General features: G+C 43.3%; 1 protein-coding gene and 1 long non-coding RNA gene across 4 annotated transcripts in view; one reads left to right on the forward strand and one right to left on the reverse strand.

The window, feature by feature from the left end:
* LOC112267603 overlaps positions 1-4813 on the reverse strand; it is a 9654-nt gene extending 4841 nt beyond the window's left edge. For all 3 annotated transcript variants that reach the window (XR_002956123.2, XR_006078844.1, XR_006078843.1), the window contains exons 1-2: positions 4537-4813; positions 4210-4403 (exon numbers count right to left, since the gene is read on the reverse strand). This is a non-coding gene — a long non-coding RNA (uncharacterized LOC112267603). The remainder of the gene's footprint in view (positions 1-4209; positions 4404-4536) is intronic.
* Positions 4814-6266: 1453 nt separating this feature from the next.
* On the forward strand, positions 6267-11037 carry LOC112267177. The gene is made up of 4 exons (XM_024445361.2): positions 6267-6648; positions 9543-9627; positions 9840-10134; positions 10305-11037. The coding sequence occupies exons 1-4, from the start codon at positions 6383-6385 to the stop codon at positions 10373-10375; spliced, it is 717 nt and encodes a 238-aa protein (XP_024301129.1). The 5' UTR covers positions 6267-6382; the 3' UTR covers positions 10376-11037.
* Positions 11038-18405: the final 7368 nt, after the last annotated feature.

Raw genomic sequence — 18405 nt, forward strand, 5'->3', positions numbered from 1 at the left:
TTCCTCTCAGTACTGAGTTTCCTCTCAGTACTGGGCTTCCTCTCAGTACTGGGTTTCCTCTCAGTGCTGGGCTTCCTCTCAGTGCTGGGCTTCCTCTCAGTGCTGAGCTTCCCCTCAGTGCTGAGCTTCCCCTCAGTGCTGAGCTTCCTCTCAGTGCTGAGCTTCCCCTCAGTGCTGAGCTTCCCCTCAGTGCTGAGCTTCCCCTCAGTGCTGAGCTACCCCTCAGTCCCGAGCTACCCCTCAGTCCCGAGCTGCCCCTCAGTCCAGTGGGATCCTTGGTGAGGGTTATTAGGCCAAGGTCGGCGGCGAGGGTCGCCAATCAAAGGACGCGTTACACGGGGACTAAGACTTGGTTGGAGTGGGGTCCACGTCCCGAGCCGGAGCCGCCACCGTGGACAGATGCAGATGCCCACCCGGACCCTCCCCTATGGGTTTTAGTGTGCGGCCGGGAGTCCGCACCTTGGGGGGTTCTGTCACCCCCTGGTCTTAGTATTTTGTGTTTATATAATTATTTGGTCAGGCCAGGGTGTGACATGGGGTTATTTTGTGTTGTGTTGTGGTATTGGGGGTTTTAGTAGGTATTGGGATTGTGGCTGAGTAGGGGTGTCTAGCATAGTCTATGGCTGCCTGTGGTTCTCAATCGGAGTCAGGTGATTCTCGTTGTGTCTGATTGGGAACCATATTTAGGTAGCCTGGGTTTCACTGTGTGTTTGTGGGTGATTGTTCCTGTCTCTGTGTTAGTTGTCACCAGACATGCTGTATAGGTTTTCACTTTCCGTTTGTTGTTTTTGTATTGTTCGTATTCGTATTCATTAAAGATGTATCGTACTAACCACGCTGCATTTTGGTCCGACTCTCTTTCGACGGAGGAAAGCCGTAACAATGTCAGAGCGGCATAGACTAAGATACAGTAGAATAGGATAGAATACAGTTGAAGTCGGAGGTTTACTGTCACGAACGTCGTCTTGAAAATGACCGGACCAAGGTGCAGCGTGGTGAGCGTACATTTTCTTTTATTTTTAAATATCGCCAACAAAACAACAAAAACGACCGTGAAGCTACGTAAGGCTATACATGCATTAAACAAAGACAACAACCCACAAATGAGAAAAGGAACACAGGCTGCCTATGATTCCCAATCAGAGAAAATGATAGACAGCTGTCCCTGATTGCGAATCATACCCGGCCAAAAACAAAGAATCAGAAAGCATAGACTTTCCCACCCGAGTCACACCCTGACCAAACAAACATAGAAAATAAAAGGATCTCTACGGTCAGAGCGTGACATTTACATACACTTAGGTTGGAGTCATTAAAACTTGTTTTCAACTACTGCACACATTTCTTGTCAACAAGCTATAAATATAAATTAAAACTATAAATGTGGCTATAAATTTGTCTTTTAGGACATCTACTTTGTGCATGACGCAAGTAATTCTTCCAACAATTGTTTACAGACAGATTATTTTACTTATAATTCAAAAGGTACAAAAGTATATAAATCCACAGTAAAACGAGTTTTATATCGTCATAACCTGAAAGGCCGCTCAGTCAGAAAGAAGCCACTGCTCCAAAACCGCCATAAAAAAAGACAGACTAACGTTTGCAACTGGATATGTGGACAAAGATCATACTTTTTGGAGAAATGTCTTCTGGTCTGATGAAACAAGAATAGAACTGTTTGGCCATAACGATCATCGTTATGTTTGGAGAATTAAGGGGGAGGCTTGCAAGCCGAAGAATACCATCCCAACCGTGAAGCACGGGGGTGGCAGCATCATGTTGTCGGGGTGCTTTGCTGCAGGAGGGACTGGTGCACTTCACAAAATAGATGGCATCATGAGGGAGGAAAATTATGTGGATATTTTGAAGCAACATCTCAAGACATCAGTCTGGAAGTTAAAGCTTGTTCACAAATGTGTCTTCCAAATGGACAATGACTCCAAGCATACTTCCAAAGTTGTGGGGCAAAATGGCATAAGGACAACAAAGTCAAGGTATTGGAGTGGCCATCACAAAGCCCTGACCTCAATCCTATAGAAAATTTGTGGGCAGAACTGAAAAAGTGTGTGCGAGCAAGGAGGCCTACAAACCTGACTCAGTTACACCAGCTCTGTCAGGAGGAAAGGGTCAAAATTCACCCAACTTATTATCGGAAGCTTGTGGAAGGCTACGCAAAATGTTTGACCCAATTTAAACAATTTCAAGGCAATGCTACCAAATACTAATTGAGTGTAGGTAAACTTCTGACCCACTGTGAATGTGATGAAAGAAATAAAAGCTGAAATAAATAATGTTCTCTACTATTATTCTGACATTTCACATTCTTAAAATAAAGTGGTGATCTTAACTGACCTAAAACATGGAATTCTTACTCGGATTAAATGTCAGGAATTGCAAAAAAAAAACTGAGTTTAAATGTATTTGGCTAAGGTGTATGTAAACTTCTGACTTCAACTGTACATATGAGATGAGTAATGCAACATATGTAAATGTTATTAAAGTGACTTGTAATGATTTCAAGTCTATGTATATAGTGCAGCAGCCTCTAATGTGCTAGTGATGGCTATTTTATGGTCTGATGGCCTTGAGATAGAAGCTGTTTGACCTCGCCTTCTGGATGACATCGGGGTGAACAGGCAGTGGTTCGGGTGGTTGTTTTCCATGTTGATCTTTTTGGCCTTCCTGTGACATCGGGTGCTGTAGGTGTCCTGGAGGGCAGGTTGTTTGCCCCCGGTGATGCGTTGGTCAGACCGCACCACCCTCTGGAGAGCTCTGTGGTTTCGGGTGGTGCAGTTGCCGTGATACAGCCCGACAGGATGCTCTCAATTTTGCATCTGTTAAAGTTTGAGGGTTTTAGGTGCCTCCTGAGGTTGAAGAGATCCTGGTTATGTAATACATGTATCACTAGCCACTTTAACTATGCCACTTTGTTTACATACTCATCTCATATGTATATACTGTACTCGATATCAGCTACTGTATCTTGCCTATGCTGCTCTGTACCATCACTCATTCATATATCCTTATGTACATATTCTTTATCCTCTTTATCCCCTTACACTGTCTATAAGACAGTAGTTTTGGTATTGTTAGTTTACTTGTTGGTTATTACTGCATTGTCGGAACTAGAAGCACAAGCATTTCGCTACACTCGCATTAACATCTGCTAACCATGTGTATGTGACAAATAAAATTTGATTTGATTTGGTTTGATCTCAGGCTGTGTCGCAGTCGGCCACGACCGGGAGACCCATGAGACAGCGTACAATTGGCCCAGCGTCGTCCGGGTCAGGGAGGGTTTGGCCGGCCTTGTTGTCTTTGTCACATCGCGCTCTAGCGACTCCTTTGGTGGGCCAGGCGCAGTGCACGCCGACACGGTCGCCATGTGTGTGAAATTTCCTCTGACACACTGGTGCGGCTGGCTTCCGGGTTAAGCGAGCATTGTGTCAAGAAGCAATGCGGCTTGGCGGGGTCGTGTTTTGTAGGACGCACGGCTCTCGACCTTTGCCTCTCCCGAGTCTGTACGGGAGTTGCAGCGATGAGACAAGATTGTAACTACCAATTGGATATCACGAAAAAGGTGTAAAAAAAAGTTAAACTTCTGAGGTGGCCGGTGGAGAAAGCCTGTTTTAGGGTCAGATGGCCCAGGGTAAAGCTCTATTTGGGGCAATACTCATCCCCGCCATTAGCTGCAATTTGGTCACCTCTTCCGGGAAGGTCCATGTCCATGACTTTGATGGCAATAATATACAATTAACATGAGGCAGCCAAGACTGGCATATGTTATCTATTCAGAAAAAATAGTTACACTTTTCATGCGTAAACAGACACACAACTAAATAGGTACATAACACTTACCATGTCTTGAGGCCTTAGACCTTTTGTCACGTTCTGACCTTTATTTCCTTTGTTTTGTCTTTATTTAGTATGGTCAGAACATGAGTTGGGGTGGGCAGTCTATGTTTTTGTTTCTATGTTTGGTTTCTGTTTCGGCCTGGTATGGTTCTCAATCAGAGGCAGATGTCGTTAGTTGTCTCTGATTGAGAATCATACTTAGGTAGCCTGGGTTTCACTGATGGTTTGTGGGTGTTTGTTTCCTGTGTCAGTGTTTGTGCCACACGGGACTGTTTCAGTTCGTTTATATTCACTTTATTGTTTTTGTATTTCATAGTGTTCAGTCTTTTCTATTAAAACATGGACACTTACCGTGCTGCGTATTGGCCCGATCCTTGCTACACCTCTTCAGACGACGACGAGGAGGAAATCTACCGTTACAGCTTTTTATGTCTGGGTCTTTGGTGAATTATGTTTCCTTTGCTGTCCCTCTCTATCCATTGGACAGGGGCAAGGCCAGTGGCAGGAGCAGGTGACTGTCGCTTTGCAGCTCGCTCCTTCTGATCCTAAAGTATTTATTAAAATCAAACACAGAATGGGAATCTGTCTGTGATTAAAATTACAACAACATTGTGGTATGTACCCACAATTCAACTGCCCTAAAAATACACTGGGGAAGTGTGAAGAAATATCACTTACAGCGAGCTACATGTTGAAATTGTAATGCTGTTTTCATGTTGAAATTGTAATGCAGTGTTCTCGAAGTGCCTCCTCAAATTTCACCTCTGCCTCATCCTGCTCTTTGCTCAAGCTCATTTCTCTATTTGTTTGAACATAAACAATAGTGCATGTTAACGTAAGAAAAACAAGTACCAAAATGTGTGATCATATACTGTGAGGCACAATTACAAATTCTTATTTTCAATGATGGCCTAGGAACAGTGGTGTAACTGCCTTGTTAAGGGGCAGAATGACAGATATCTTTTTTTTTCAGCTCGGGGATTTGATCTTCCAACCTCGCGGTAACTAGTCCAACGCTCTAACCACTAGGCTACTCTGCCACCCAAATTATATGCACTGTGTATATTAATTCTTTCCAGTGTGCCCGGAAAGTATTCAGACCCCTTAAATATTGCCACATTTTGTTACGATACAGCCTTATTCTAAAATGTATTTAAAAAAATGTTTCCTCAATCTACACATTATACCCCATAATGACAAAGCCAAAACAGGTTTTTAGACATCAATCTCAGAGGATGGGACAATTAGCTTTGTCCTCTAGTTGTAAAATGAGTATAGCAGGTGTCTACAAAGGGGTGAGGAACACATTGATGCAGACAGGTGGCGCTAGTTTGTTCTGACCCTAATAAACCGGTCAACATTAGGACATGGCAGGTCCTCTCCACTATGGTGACTGTGTAGATATCACATAGACGGTACAGAAAATCATCTTTGTAGATACCATTCTGACTGTATAACCTCATGGCTCATGATCTCTCGTGTCATATCTCAACACATCTGTGTCAGAGGCTTGACATCATCATTTTGATTGTGACCAAAATGATGATTTCTATAGAAATTGGGATTGCTATAGATGCAATCCCTGGGGAACCAGTTCATATGAGTCATACCAAACTGTCAGTACTTATTGTGACATCGACATACACAGCTGAGCTGTTCTTGTCTCTAATTACTCTGTATTATGTCATCCTTCATGTTTTGTGTGGACCCCAGGAGGAGTAGCTACTGCTTTTGCATCAGCTAGGATCCTAATAAAATAACAGAACCATTGACGTGAATAAGATGAGGTCCTATAGATCAGAGATAAATCAATCATGGAACAAGGTTAATACTATTAAGCGTTAACATATCAATCAGTGGCTTCGGCAGAGGTGCATGAGTGGAAAATCAATCAGTGAGGCCATTAAACAGGTTGACTGGCAGTGGCCGGTCGTCTCTCTGCTTGAACCACAGGATGTGTACTATGGGGATTACAGTGACTGATGCTGCGTTTGAGTGGACATGGCTTTCCTGCTGCCTGCTGCTATATATATCTCCACCACACCCCCGAGACTTTGATCCCAAGGCTAATTCCCTTGAATTGTCCAAATCCACTCTGACGAGAGTGACAGCACACCAGGAGAGAGTGACAGAGAAATAGAGAGAGAGAGAGAGAGCTGGTGGGGGCACAGCCTGCTTAGTCTTGACTGAAGGAGTGAAACGTCTCCTCGGCAGACTTACAGAGCCAATGTAACAGTGCACGCCGCTGGATGGTGTGCATGTTTCATGTTCCACAGATTTCCTGCACTGTGTGTCCACTTGGCAGAGGGACAGGCTGATGTCACCCACCCAACATCCATAATCAAATGAGACGCTAATCCCACAATCCCACTTCTGCAAAGCCCTACCCGTAGAGAGAGGGGGGAGAGAGAAAAAGAGAGGTAGAGGGGGAGGGAGAGAGAGAGACAGAGAGGGGGAAGCTGGTAGACAGAGAAGCCCAGAGGCTGTGGACTAGTGAACCACGTTTATTTTTTATGTCAGTCCCATGTTGACCCACAGAAGGAGCGACCTTACAGATCACAGTCTCCACCCTCAGAACCCCTCCCACGTGGACCCCGTCACAGCCCATCCAGGCGTCACCCTGGAGACCAGCTGCTCCCCTGAGGGGCCAGCGGAGGGAGAGTGCTGTAGGAGCTGCACCCCTCCGTCTGCACCCCCTCCTCGGCCCCCTATGCCCACCATGGGAGTGACCACCTTGGAAGGAGTGGAGGTCTGCCAGGATGGGGAGGACTTCTGCCTGACCACAGAAGGGTAAGACTCCTCTCTGATTGTGTGTGTAGATCACACGTGTGCAGTGATGCTCTAGTTACAATTGATAATGACTGTTATGGAGATGTTGACCTGTGTCAGGACCTCATAGTAGAGTGTAGAAATTATACTAAGAAAGCACCAGTGGCAAAGTGTAAAGAAAGTGTGGGTTTGGGGAAGTAGAGAGTCAAATTGGTGTATGGGTGAGTGAATCAGTGGTGGAGCTGAACATATGTGTTATCTGTGGTCTGTCATCAGTTTACACATTGTTATTTGTCCCCGTTTCCTGCCCACAATCCTCCTGCGCTACCATGAAGTGAGTGACCATGTTAGCTTCTTACTGACCGGCTGGCAGAGGAATGTTCAGGAGCGAGGGAGGAGATTACATCTAGGCTTAGCCAGCTGAACATTTTCCATCACAGATGACACACAAACAGCTTATCCATGCACACAGCACAGTTACTGTGTCAATAACATATGATAAAATAAATTGGGTCAAAAACATGCTATTTTTTAAGCTGAAACCAATTTCACAGAAAACTGGACATGAATGTAAAAGTGGTTTACACAGTTGTTCTGCCGCTTTGAGACTCTTACAGCCCAGCCTCATTAAAATGAAAGGCATGTCAACAGGAGTGAGTGATGGCCACTGTGACAGAAGGCCATAATACCAGACTTTCACTGGGAGGAGCGGTGAGAATGGGGAGACAGAACTTCAGTTCCTCTTAATCCTCGGGGGGCTTTTCTGGAAAACATAAACAGATTTAAAGTGGAAATAACTCAGGCTCACGCAGTGGAAATAATTCTGGCTCATACAGTGAATGGGAAACTACGTTTCTCCGTTTTAGCATGGAGGCTTGGCTTTGGACGCAGCGATATGATGACCACATTCTGCCAATACATCACATAATGAAAAACAAAAAGATGGACAAGGACAGATTACATTTTTATATGATAAAATCCATAAGCAATCTAATATGAAGCTCAGTGCTAAATGTGTGTGTTTGTGTGTGTGTGCGCGCACATGCATGACTGTGTGGGTTGAGGGGCCATGTGAACATGGTGATTAGGCTCACCACAACTGGGATTCACTCTGCTACCTCACAGACCAGTCCCAGCCACCCAGCTATAGCACTGACCCCTCTGACCAATGAAGGGCCTGTTTCAAAGTGATGCGGGACACGCAATATGGCCTGCATTCATGGGCATGAGGGACTAGAGAGAATTATCAGGCAATATCAGGCAGTGATGCAACCAGTCAGGATTCTCTCGATGGTGCAGCTTTAGAACCTTTTGAGGATCTGAGTACCCATGCCAAATCTTTTCAGGGGGAATAGGTTTTGTCGTGCCCTCTTCACGACTGTCTTGGTGTGCTTGGACCATGTTATTTTGTTGGTGATGTGGACACCAAGGAACTTGAAGCTCTCAACCTGCTCCACTACAGCCCCGTCAATTTCCTGTAGTCCATGATCATCTCCTTTGTCTTGAACACTTAGAGGGAGAGGTTGTTGTCCTGGCACCACACGGTCAGGTATCTGACCTCCTCCCTGTAGGCTGTCTCGTCTTATTCAGTGATCAGTCCTACCACTGTGTCATTGGCAAACTTAATGATGGTGTTGGAGTCGTGCCTGGCTGTGCAGTCATGAGTGAACAGGGAGTACAGGAGGGAACTGATCACACACCCCTGAGGGGCCCCTGTGTTGAGGATCAGCATGGCTGATGTGTTGTTACCTACCCTTACCACCTGGGGGCAGCCCATCAGGAAGTCCAGGATCCAGTTGCAGAGGGAGGTGTTTAGTACCAGAGTCCTTGGCTTATTTATTAGCTTTGAGGGAATTATGGTGTTGAATGCTAAACTGTAGTCCATGAATAGCATTTTCACATAGGTGTTGATTTTGTCCAGGTGGGAAAGGGCGGTGTGGAGTGCAATAGAGATTGCATCATCTGTGGATTTGTTAGGGTGGTATGCAAATTGGAGTGTGTCTAGGTCAGCACATGCTCGCAGTACACGTCCTGGTAATCTGTCTGGCCCTGCGGCCTTGTGAATGTTGACCTGTTTAAAGGTCTTACATCGGCTGTGGAGAGCGTGATCACACAGTCATTTGGAACAGCTGGTGCTCTCATGCATGTTTCAATCTTATTTGCCTCGAAGCTAGCATAGAAGTAGTTTAGCTTGTCTGGTAGGCTCGTGTCACTGGGCAGCTCACTGCTTTTTTCATTTTGTAGTCTGTAATGGTTTTCAAGCCCTGCCACATCCGTGTAGTACTACACAGCCAGTGTAGTACGATTCCATCTTAGTCCTGTATTGACACTTTGCCTGTTTGATGGTTCGTTGGAGGGCATAGCAGGATTTCTTATAAGCTTCCGGGTTAGAGTCCCGCTCTTTGAAAGCGGCAGCTCTAGCCTTTATCTCAGTGTGGATGTTGCCTGTAATCCATGGATTCTGGTTGGGGTTATCCCCAGGTCACTCTGGGGACAACGTCATCGATGCACTTATTGTGCATCGTTCCTAAGCCAATGATTGATGTGGTGTACTGCTCAATGCCATAGGAAGAATCCCGGAACATATTCCAATCTAGGGTCTACTCTGGTGCCAGGATTGCCAGCGCTAACAAGGGTTACATCAATACCACCTGATCCAAGGTTTTGTGTAGCTCAATAGCATATATTCCTTCTGAGACACTTGTGCATGCAGAATTGTGTATGTGTACAGTGTAGTATGAGTAAGATGTGTCTTTTTGTTTCTGTCTACTAAGCCATGTATAGTGTTGCATCAATGCTGAGTGTGAATGTGTTTCTGTCTAAGTGTACTGCTTTCCTGTAGTTCATCCCAGTGGCTTTGTACAGTATATACTTTGTGTGTGATATCAGTTAGCAGAACTATCTTTTACACACAGAGGGATGGAGGCGCTTGGTGCCCAGGAGTCATCGATGGGCGAGATGTCACCGCAGAGGAATAATGAGAACAGGTTACCTTTCCAGGTACATATCCACCCAACCTCTGCATCTATGTTCAATATCACATATATGTTTCTCGTTCCAAATACCATTAATAAATGGCATGCTAATCAATAGATTATGATGGGTCTTCTAATAAGGTTTATAATACAGGTGTCTATACTAGTGAATTAATGTCACCATCCATGTCAGCCTACATTCAATCACCCACCTGTGGACCCTCCCTCTGCCTCCAGATCTTCCCAGAACCAGTGGAGGTGTCTCTGAGTCCAGAAGGCTCTCCCAATCACCTGCAGCAGTTCAGTCCCTCAGAGAAGGAGCGGCTTCCCTCCATCATGGTGGAGCCCACGGACATGAGCGAAGTGGAGAGTGGCGAGTTACGGTGGCCCCCGGAAGACATGGAATTCTGTTCTGAGGAGGATGATCTGTTCCTGGAGCAGTGTATCCCCCCAGCCAACATTGCAGACTGGGGAGAGGAGGAGGAAGTGAAGTCTGTTGTCATCAACCACCAGCAGAACACATCACTCATTGGTATGTTGTGTGTATCTCTGTATCTCTCTCTATAAATGCTTGTTCTCTTTCTTTTTTCAGACTCTCTTACTTTAATCCATGCTTCTTTGCTTGCGTAGATGAAAGACCAATAGGATCATCAGACATTCTTTCTAACTCTCTGATAATGTATTATTATGTCTGTCTTACAGACCTCCAGTCAGATGCGTTTAGGGATGAAACACCTATTCTACCACCTAGCAGCTCACCTGCCCTGAACTGAGTCACCAACCTCATCCCTAAACCCCTGCTATCTTCCCGAGGAAACCACTCACAGACCATGGGTCACAGGTCAATAGGAAACATATTCCTGGACAGAATGGTACCACAGTTCAAATATTGTCCAACAATGAAAGGAGATAACTTATTTACATAACGTTGAAGATTAAGTTAGGCAGTAGTGTAATGTTATATGCAAAATGTCATAAATAAAACCAAGGACAACTCTGAGAGAGAAGGGTTATCTGAAGGAGTTGTGTGAAGAAGAATATCTAACACTATCTATCAAGAGTGCTTATTTTAAGAAAAGTACTAACACTCATCTGTGGAAAGAAGGAAATAACACTTTGCTGACATTTGTCATTTTTTCATGAAGTCATTACTTCATTTATTATTTTCCCCTATTTCCAAGGGCCCAACAGTGGTTTTGGAGTACATTGTAGTCCATACTAGAGTTAGTAATTGTATAATGTTTACATATGTTTATTGCATTGTTTAAATTATGGGATTGCCAAGGGATATGTAGTAGTGGTCGACTGATTATGATTTTTCAACACCGATACCAATTATCTGCCAAATTTGTTTTTCTTCATAATAATGACAATTACAACAATACTGAATGAACACTTATTTTAACTTAATATAATACATCAATAAAATGAATTTAACTTCAAGTAAATAATGAAACATGTTCAATTTGGTTTAAATTTTTGAAACGCTATTACCGCGCGCTAACTAGCCAGCCATTTCACTTCAGTTACACCAGCCTCATCTCGGGAGTTGATAGGCTTGAAGTCATAAACAGCGCAATGCTTGACGCACAACAAAGAGCTGCTGGCAAAATGCACGAAAGTGCTGTTAGAATGAATGTTGACGTGCCTGCTTCTGCCTACCACCGCTCAGTCAGATACTTAGATACTTGTATACTCAGTCAGATTATATGCAACGCAGGACACGCTAGATAATATCTAGTAATATCATCAACCATGTGTTGACTAGTGATTATGATTGACTGTTTTTTATAAGATATGTTTAATGCTAGCTAGCAACTTACCTTGGCTTACTGCATTCGCAGAACCGGCAGTCACCTTGTGGAATGTAAGGAGAGAGAGGCAGGTCGTTATAGCGCTGGACTAGTTAACTGTAAGGTTGCAAGATTGGATCACCCGAGCTGACAAGGTGAAAATCTGTCATTCTGCCCCTGAACAAGGCAGTTAACCCACTGTTCCTAGGCCGTCATTGAAAATAAGAATGTGTTCTTAATTGACTTGCCTAGTTAAATAAAGGCAATCGGTCGACCTCTAATATGTAGCCTGGTACGCCACCCCACGTGGTCCAAAGAGTTGTCAGCCAGGTTAGGGGATATGGCACTCCACCCATAAGGGTTAGACATACCAACCTGGCTGTGGGCTTTCCCACAAGTGATAGATTTATCAGTGTTGGCCTAAACCAAGAATGGGCAACTCCAGTCTTCAGGGGCCTGATTGGTGTCACAATTTTGGGCCAGCCCCAGCTAGCACACGTGACTCCAATAATTAACTAATCAATTAATTAATTATGTTCTTCAGTTTAGAATGAAATTAGTTTAATCGGCTGTGTTTGCGAGGGATGGGGATAAAGTGTGACACCACTCCAGGCCCCGAGGACTGGAGTTACCCACCCCTTTTCTAAACCTTTCAAACTAAACTCTGGACCTCAAAGCCAGTTCCACTGCTTTTTAAAAATTGTTCCCCTCTAATCACTGGCTGATTTAGACCTGGAACACCAGGTGGGTTCAATTAATTATCAGGTAGAATAGAAAACCAGCAGGCTCCGGACCTCATAGGGTAAGAGTTGAATACCCATAGACCAGGGTTTCCAAAATTCAGTCCTGGGCACCCCCCGGGTGCACGTTTTGGAATTTGCCCTAGCACTACACACAGTGGTGGAAAAAGTACCCAGATGTCATACTTGAGTAAAAGTAAAGATTCCTTAATAGAAAATTACTAAAGTAAAGGTGAAAGTCATCCAGTAAAATTCTACTTGAGTAAAAGTCTAAAAGTATTTGGTTTTAAATGTACTTAAGTATCAAAAGTAAATGTAATTGCTAAAATATACTTGAGTATTAAAAGTAAAAGTATAAATAATTTCAAAGGGTTTATATTAAAGCAAACCAGATGCACCATTTTCTTTTTTTCCTTTTTCTTTTTTTTTTTTTACAGATAGCAAGGGGCACACTTCAATACTCAGACATAATTTACAAACAAAGCATTTGTGTTTAGTGAGTCCAACAGATCAGAGGCAATAGGGATGACCGGGGATGTTCTCTTGATAAGTGCATGAATTTGAGAATTTTCCTGTCCTGCTAGCCAATCAAAATATACTTTTGGGTGTCAGGGAAAATGTATGGAGTAAAAAGTACATTGTTTTCTTCGGGAATGTAATGAAGTAAAAGCAAAAGTATAAATAGTAAAGTAATGTACTGATACCCCAAAAAACTTAGGTAAAATACTTTAAAGTACTACTTAAGTACTTTACACCACTGACTACACAGCTGATTCAAATAATCAAAGCTTTATAATGAGTTGGTTATTTGAATCAGCTGTGTACTGCTAGGGAAAAAAACTAAACGTGCACCCGGGGGGGACCGAGTCAGGAAAACCTGGGCCTAGACCACACTTTTATGGGCACCCGATAGTGGTTGCTAGATCTGCACTATTGTCAAGGATTGATGTGCAATCCCGGTAATACACTTCTGCCCATCCGTGGACCAACTTGTGCATAAAGCATCCACCATTCAGGCTGTAAAGGCATCATTTTCCTACTTAACCAACTTTAATGGCAAGCCGCTGGAAAAAAACTGGAAAACTATACTTTGGCTGAACGCGGTGTGCAACATTCTAAGTTGTCCAAAAATGGTTATGGAATTGTTTTCTTTATTTAGACAGTACACATATTTTTCAGGGCGGCTAACCATTAAAGCTAGTTGGTTGCTTAGGCTAGGGCACCCACAAGAGTAAACACATGCAAACCTGAAGGTACTTGTTGATATCAAAAGGGAACAACACATTTATTGTGTCTGCCTTTGGCAGTTTAATATGGAGATACAGCTATATATTAAACATATGTGCAGTACAGGTGCTGTCATCATTCTCAACATGTGTGTATAGCTTTGGCCTCCCAACAAATTGTAAATATGAACAATGTCACGTTTTTTTATGTAACAGTACTGTAATAAGCATAAGGACTAACAATAAAGTTGTGAAATTCAGATTTAGTAGTGTAGTTAGACAAGGATTCTGTAAGGCTTGCTGTGTAAATTAACAATGATGATTGCTGCTACATTAGCAATGTAGCTCAGGGGAAACAACTTTTTGAAAAAAACATGATAAGCTATGCACAAAAGTATATATACAGTACATCACAACTCAATTTACCTTTCAAATGTTTGTGAAAAGTAGAATTGTTTCTACCTGATTAGAAGTAGGCCTGGGCTACAATATATATTGTATTTAGATCTTTTCACTTTTTCATATTTTGTTATGTTACAGCCTTATTTGAAAATGTATGAAAAAAATCCCCTCAATACACACAACATCCCAGACTGACAAAGCAAAGGTTTCAGACCCCTTTACTCAAGACTTTATTGATGGACCTTTGGCAGCGATTACAGCCTCGACACTTCTTGGGTATGATGCTACAAGCTTGGCACACATGTATTTGGGAAGATTCTCCCATTCTTCTCTGCAGATCCTCTCAAGATCTGCCAGGTTAAATGGGGAGCGTCGCTGCACAACTATTTTCAGGTCTCTCCAGAGATGTCGATCAAGTTCAAGTCCGGGCTCTGGCTGGGCCACTCAAGGACATTCAGAGACTTGTTCCGAAGCCCCTCTTGCATTGGCTGTGTATTGTGTGTCTTTGGCTATGACGGATTAAGTGATATGACATGCAATTCTATAAAAGAATTTCTCTGTAATTAATATTACCTGATTAAGCTAAACAGGTTAATGTAATTAACTAGAAAGTCGGGGCACCACGAAATCATGTTTATAGAGCTGTTATCTTCCAAATAAACTCTTAAAGACCTGGTAATCTTTTACCTCCATTAGCAGTCAATATTTAATCGTCACTTTATTTAGTCTCATCTGAAAGTTGTAAATTCTTGGTTATCTTCACGAACCATGGCTAACAAGTTGAATCAGCAATACAAAATTGGGTTTAATTATGTATTTACTAAATACCCAAATAATCACACAGAATTATATATACACAGAATGTGTCATACATTGATTACAAATTATGTCATAAAGGAAAACATCCCTGGCAGACAGAACAGATACGACGGCTGGTTACACAAAGAGAGTGGGTTGTGTTTGAGTGAAAGAGTGGGAAGACTGAGGAGCAAAAAATGTTTTGTGTCTCTATCGGGCCGTAGGCAGCTATGCTATCGTAAATACAGTATAGTATGCATTCTAAATAACCGCCCATTTGAAAAAGGAGAATGCAAAAACATATTTATTCTGAGCTGCACTTCGGTAGATTGTTCGTAGATGGGAGTCCGGGTGGACCAGCATGGATCTCTGGTCCTCTGAAGACTGTCTAGTGGTGAACTGGAGTGTGGTAGAATGGATACTCTGTCCGTCCTCTCCTAGCCCACTTTTTTTTCTTCAATAGTCAATAGTAACAAAGGGATCTTCAATAGTCACATCGGTAGAGTAGAGAGAGGAAAAAGGGGAAAGGTATTTATGATGGTCATAAACCTCCCCCTCAGGCCAACTTCATCACAGTACTTAGGGTCGTTGTCCTGTTGGAAGGTGAACCTTCGCCCCAGTCTGAGGTCCTGAGCGCTCTGGAACAGGTTCATCAAGGATCTCTCTGTACTTTACACCATTCATCTTTTCTCAATTCTGACTAGTCTCCCAGTCCCTGCAGCTGAAAAACATCCCATACCCTTCTCCAGATCTGTGCCTCGACACAATCCTGTCTCGGAGCTCTATGGACAATTCCTTCGACCTCATGGCTTGGTTTTTGCTCTGACATGCACAGTTAACTGTGAGACCTTATATAGACGGGTGTGTGCCTTTCCAAATCATGTCCAATCAATTGAATTTACCACAGGTGGATTCTAATCAAGTTGAAGAAACATCTCAAGGAAGATCAGTGGAAACAGGATGCACCTGAGCTCAATTTCGAGTCTCATAGCAAAGTGTCTGAATAGTTATGTAAGTAAGTTTTATATGTTTTATACATTTGCAAGAAATTCTAAAAATGGTTTGTCATTATGGGCTATTGTGTGTAGATTGATGATGAAAATGTATTTAATTTATTTTAGAATAAGGCTGTAACGTAACAAAATGTGGAAGTGAAGGGGTCTGAATACTTTCCGAATGCACTGTAAGGGGATTAATACAGTTGTATCCAGCAACTGGTGTTTTACTCGGGTGAAGCCCATGGGAAATGAAGAAGAAAAGTTTAAGTACACTGGGGTAGAGGAAGAAAAACAAACATAAAAGGCTGTAAACTGCTGTTACACAATGCTAACATGATTAAAATTATATTAAACGGTACCTTTCACGTCAGAGTTTATATTTTAAGCTCATAGAAACGGTAACAAATTTGGAGGCACTGCTGAGATGTATTTTTATGTGAGCACCGGCCCATATTCCTTGAACGGACAACGAGTGAGAGACATTGGGAGAGTAGCCAGCTAGCTAACGTTACCGGGCTAACCACCAAACCAATTTTAGCTATCTTGCCATTGCCTGCATTGTCGTTGTTGCCAAGTGAGTAGGACAATATGAGTCAAGAGAGGGAAACATTGGATGAAATCGAACAGAGTTTTTGGACTATAACTGAGGACAATTTACGGCACCTGTCTGTAAATTGTGGAATAGGAGGTGTAGATGACTTTGAAGTAAAAGAAAAGAGCCATTGCGCCACAAACTGATTGAAGGTTACTGTGAGAAGAAGGAAGAAGGCTTCAACTAAAAGATTAAATCAAAGGAATATCGATCTTGGAGGACGCTGTGAAAAGTCTGCCTACATGTCCCAGTCAGTCGGCACCAACGACGCAAATGGACAGCGAACCCAGCGGAGAGACAGGAGCTGCGGCAGGACGAAAAGAGGGAGAGGCTCCTCAGCCCAGCAGAGAGGTGGGCCCAGCTCCAGCAAGGCACACACCACAGAGAGAGAGTGGAGTATGCCCAGTCATAAAGTCTTTAAAATTCCATGGACAGATCAGAATCAGAAAGATAAACTCAGCTTCAGCAGCCTAGAATATCAGATTGAAAATGGACTGAGAAAAGGATACAGTGAACTAGACATCATAAAGCAGTAATCAGAGCTGTGAGCCCAGGGCTTATGATGAGAAGTTATCTGGAGGGAAAAACAGACATGACACTCTACACACTAAGGCAAATCTTGAGGACAAATTATGCAGAGAAGGATGCTACTGAACTGTATCACAAGTTGACTAAGGTAACACATGAGCCGGGAGAGTCCGCTTTGGATTTACTAGTCCCAGAAAGTGTTATCAGCCTCAGCTTGTTCCCAATCAGGATTGAAATATGGCACAGAGTTAGTCAAGAGCCATTGTTACTGGATTAACAACGATAACGTCAGGGCGGAGATAAGTGCGGCGGAGATGAGGGGGCATCTCCAGAAAATTAACACCAGTGATGAACTGTTGCTTGAGAAAATGCAAATTATCCAGGGAAACCACCCCAGCATAGAGGTCTGTGGAGAAAAGAACCACCCCAGCATAGAGGTCTGTGGAGAAAAGAACCACCCCAGCATAGAGGATGTGGAGAAAAGAACCACCCCAGCATAGAGGTATGTGGAGAAAAGAACCACCCCAGCATAGAGGTATGTGGAGAAAAGAACCACCCCAGCATAGAGGTCTGTGGGTCTGTGGAAAAGAACCACCCCAGCATAGAGGTATGTGGAGAAAAGAACCACCCCAGCATAGAGGTATGTGGAGAAAAGAACCACCCCAGCATAGAGGTATGTGGAGAAAAGAACCACCCCAGCATAGAGGTCTGTGGAGAAAAGAACCACCCCAGCATAGAGGTCTGTGGAGAAAAGAACCACCCCAGCATAGAGGTCATAGAGGTATGTGGAGAAAAGAACCACCCCAGCATAGAGGTATGTGGAGAAAAGAACCACCCCAGCATAGAGGTATGTGGAGAAAAGAACCACCCCAGCATAGAGGTATGTGGAGAAAAGAACCAACCCAGCAAAAGCAACAAAATGTTGAGAGCACTGAGTCTGAGAGCTCAGATGAGGATTCTTATCCAGTATTCATCAACAAGCCATGTAGGGATGAAGAGAGCAGATAGAGTAGCACACAGCTAGTATCAGATCAAATCAAAATCAAATCAAATCAAATTTATTTATATAGCCCTTCGTACATCAGCTGATATCTCAAAGTGCTGTACAGAAACCCAGCCTAAAACCCCAAACAGCAAGCAATGCAGGTGTAGAAGCACGGTGGCTAGGAAAAACTCCCTAGAAAGGCCAAAACCTAGGAAGAAACCTAGAGAGGAACCAGGCTATGTGGGGTGGCCAGTCCTCTTCTGGCTGTGCCAGGTGGAGATTATAACAGAACATGGCCAAGATGTTCAAATGTTCATAATGCCAACAATCAGATAATAGTGAGGAACAGGGTCAAACTTCACTGTGAAGGAGTGCCAGCCTGTCCTCAGGGAGACCCCAGAAAAGACAGGCATAAATATGGAAACAGCTAAGGGCTCAGAGATAAAGTGGACACTAATTCTTTGGAGTCACCCATGACCTTGACATCCTAACCTATAGCACTTTAGGGCTGCCAAGCTCTTATCAGGATACAAACTTGAGATGCTCAGATTTCTTATTTTTTTAATCCTTACTAATCAGTGTGATACTATTTAGTGGGGGTTGCGTATTTGCCCACATAGGTAGACTGGGTATGTCTATATAGTTATATGGGTGTTAGTTCAGTTCTCAGGTGTTCTCATGACCAGTACTATGTCATTTGTGTTTGTATCTCTCCCTGTATATTTGGCAATGCGTTGACAT

The sequence above is a fragment of the Oncorhynchus tshawytscha genome, linkage group LG14 (genome assembly GCF_018296145.1).
Source record: "Oncorhynchus tshawytscha isolate Ot180627B linkage group LG14, Otsh_v2.0, whole genome shotgun sequence".
Taxonomy (NCBI): Eukaryota; Metazoa; Chordata; class Actinopteri; order Salmoniformes; family Salmonidae; genus Oncorhynchus; species Oncorhynchus tshawytscha.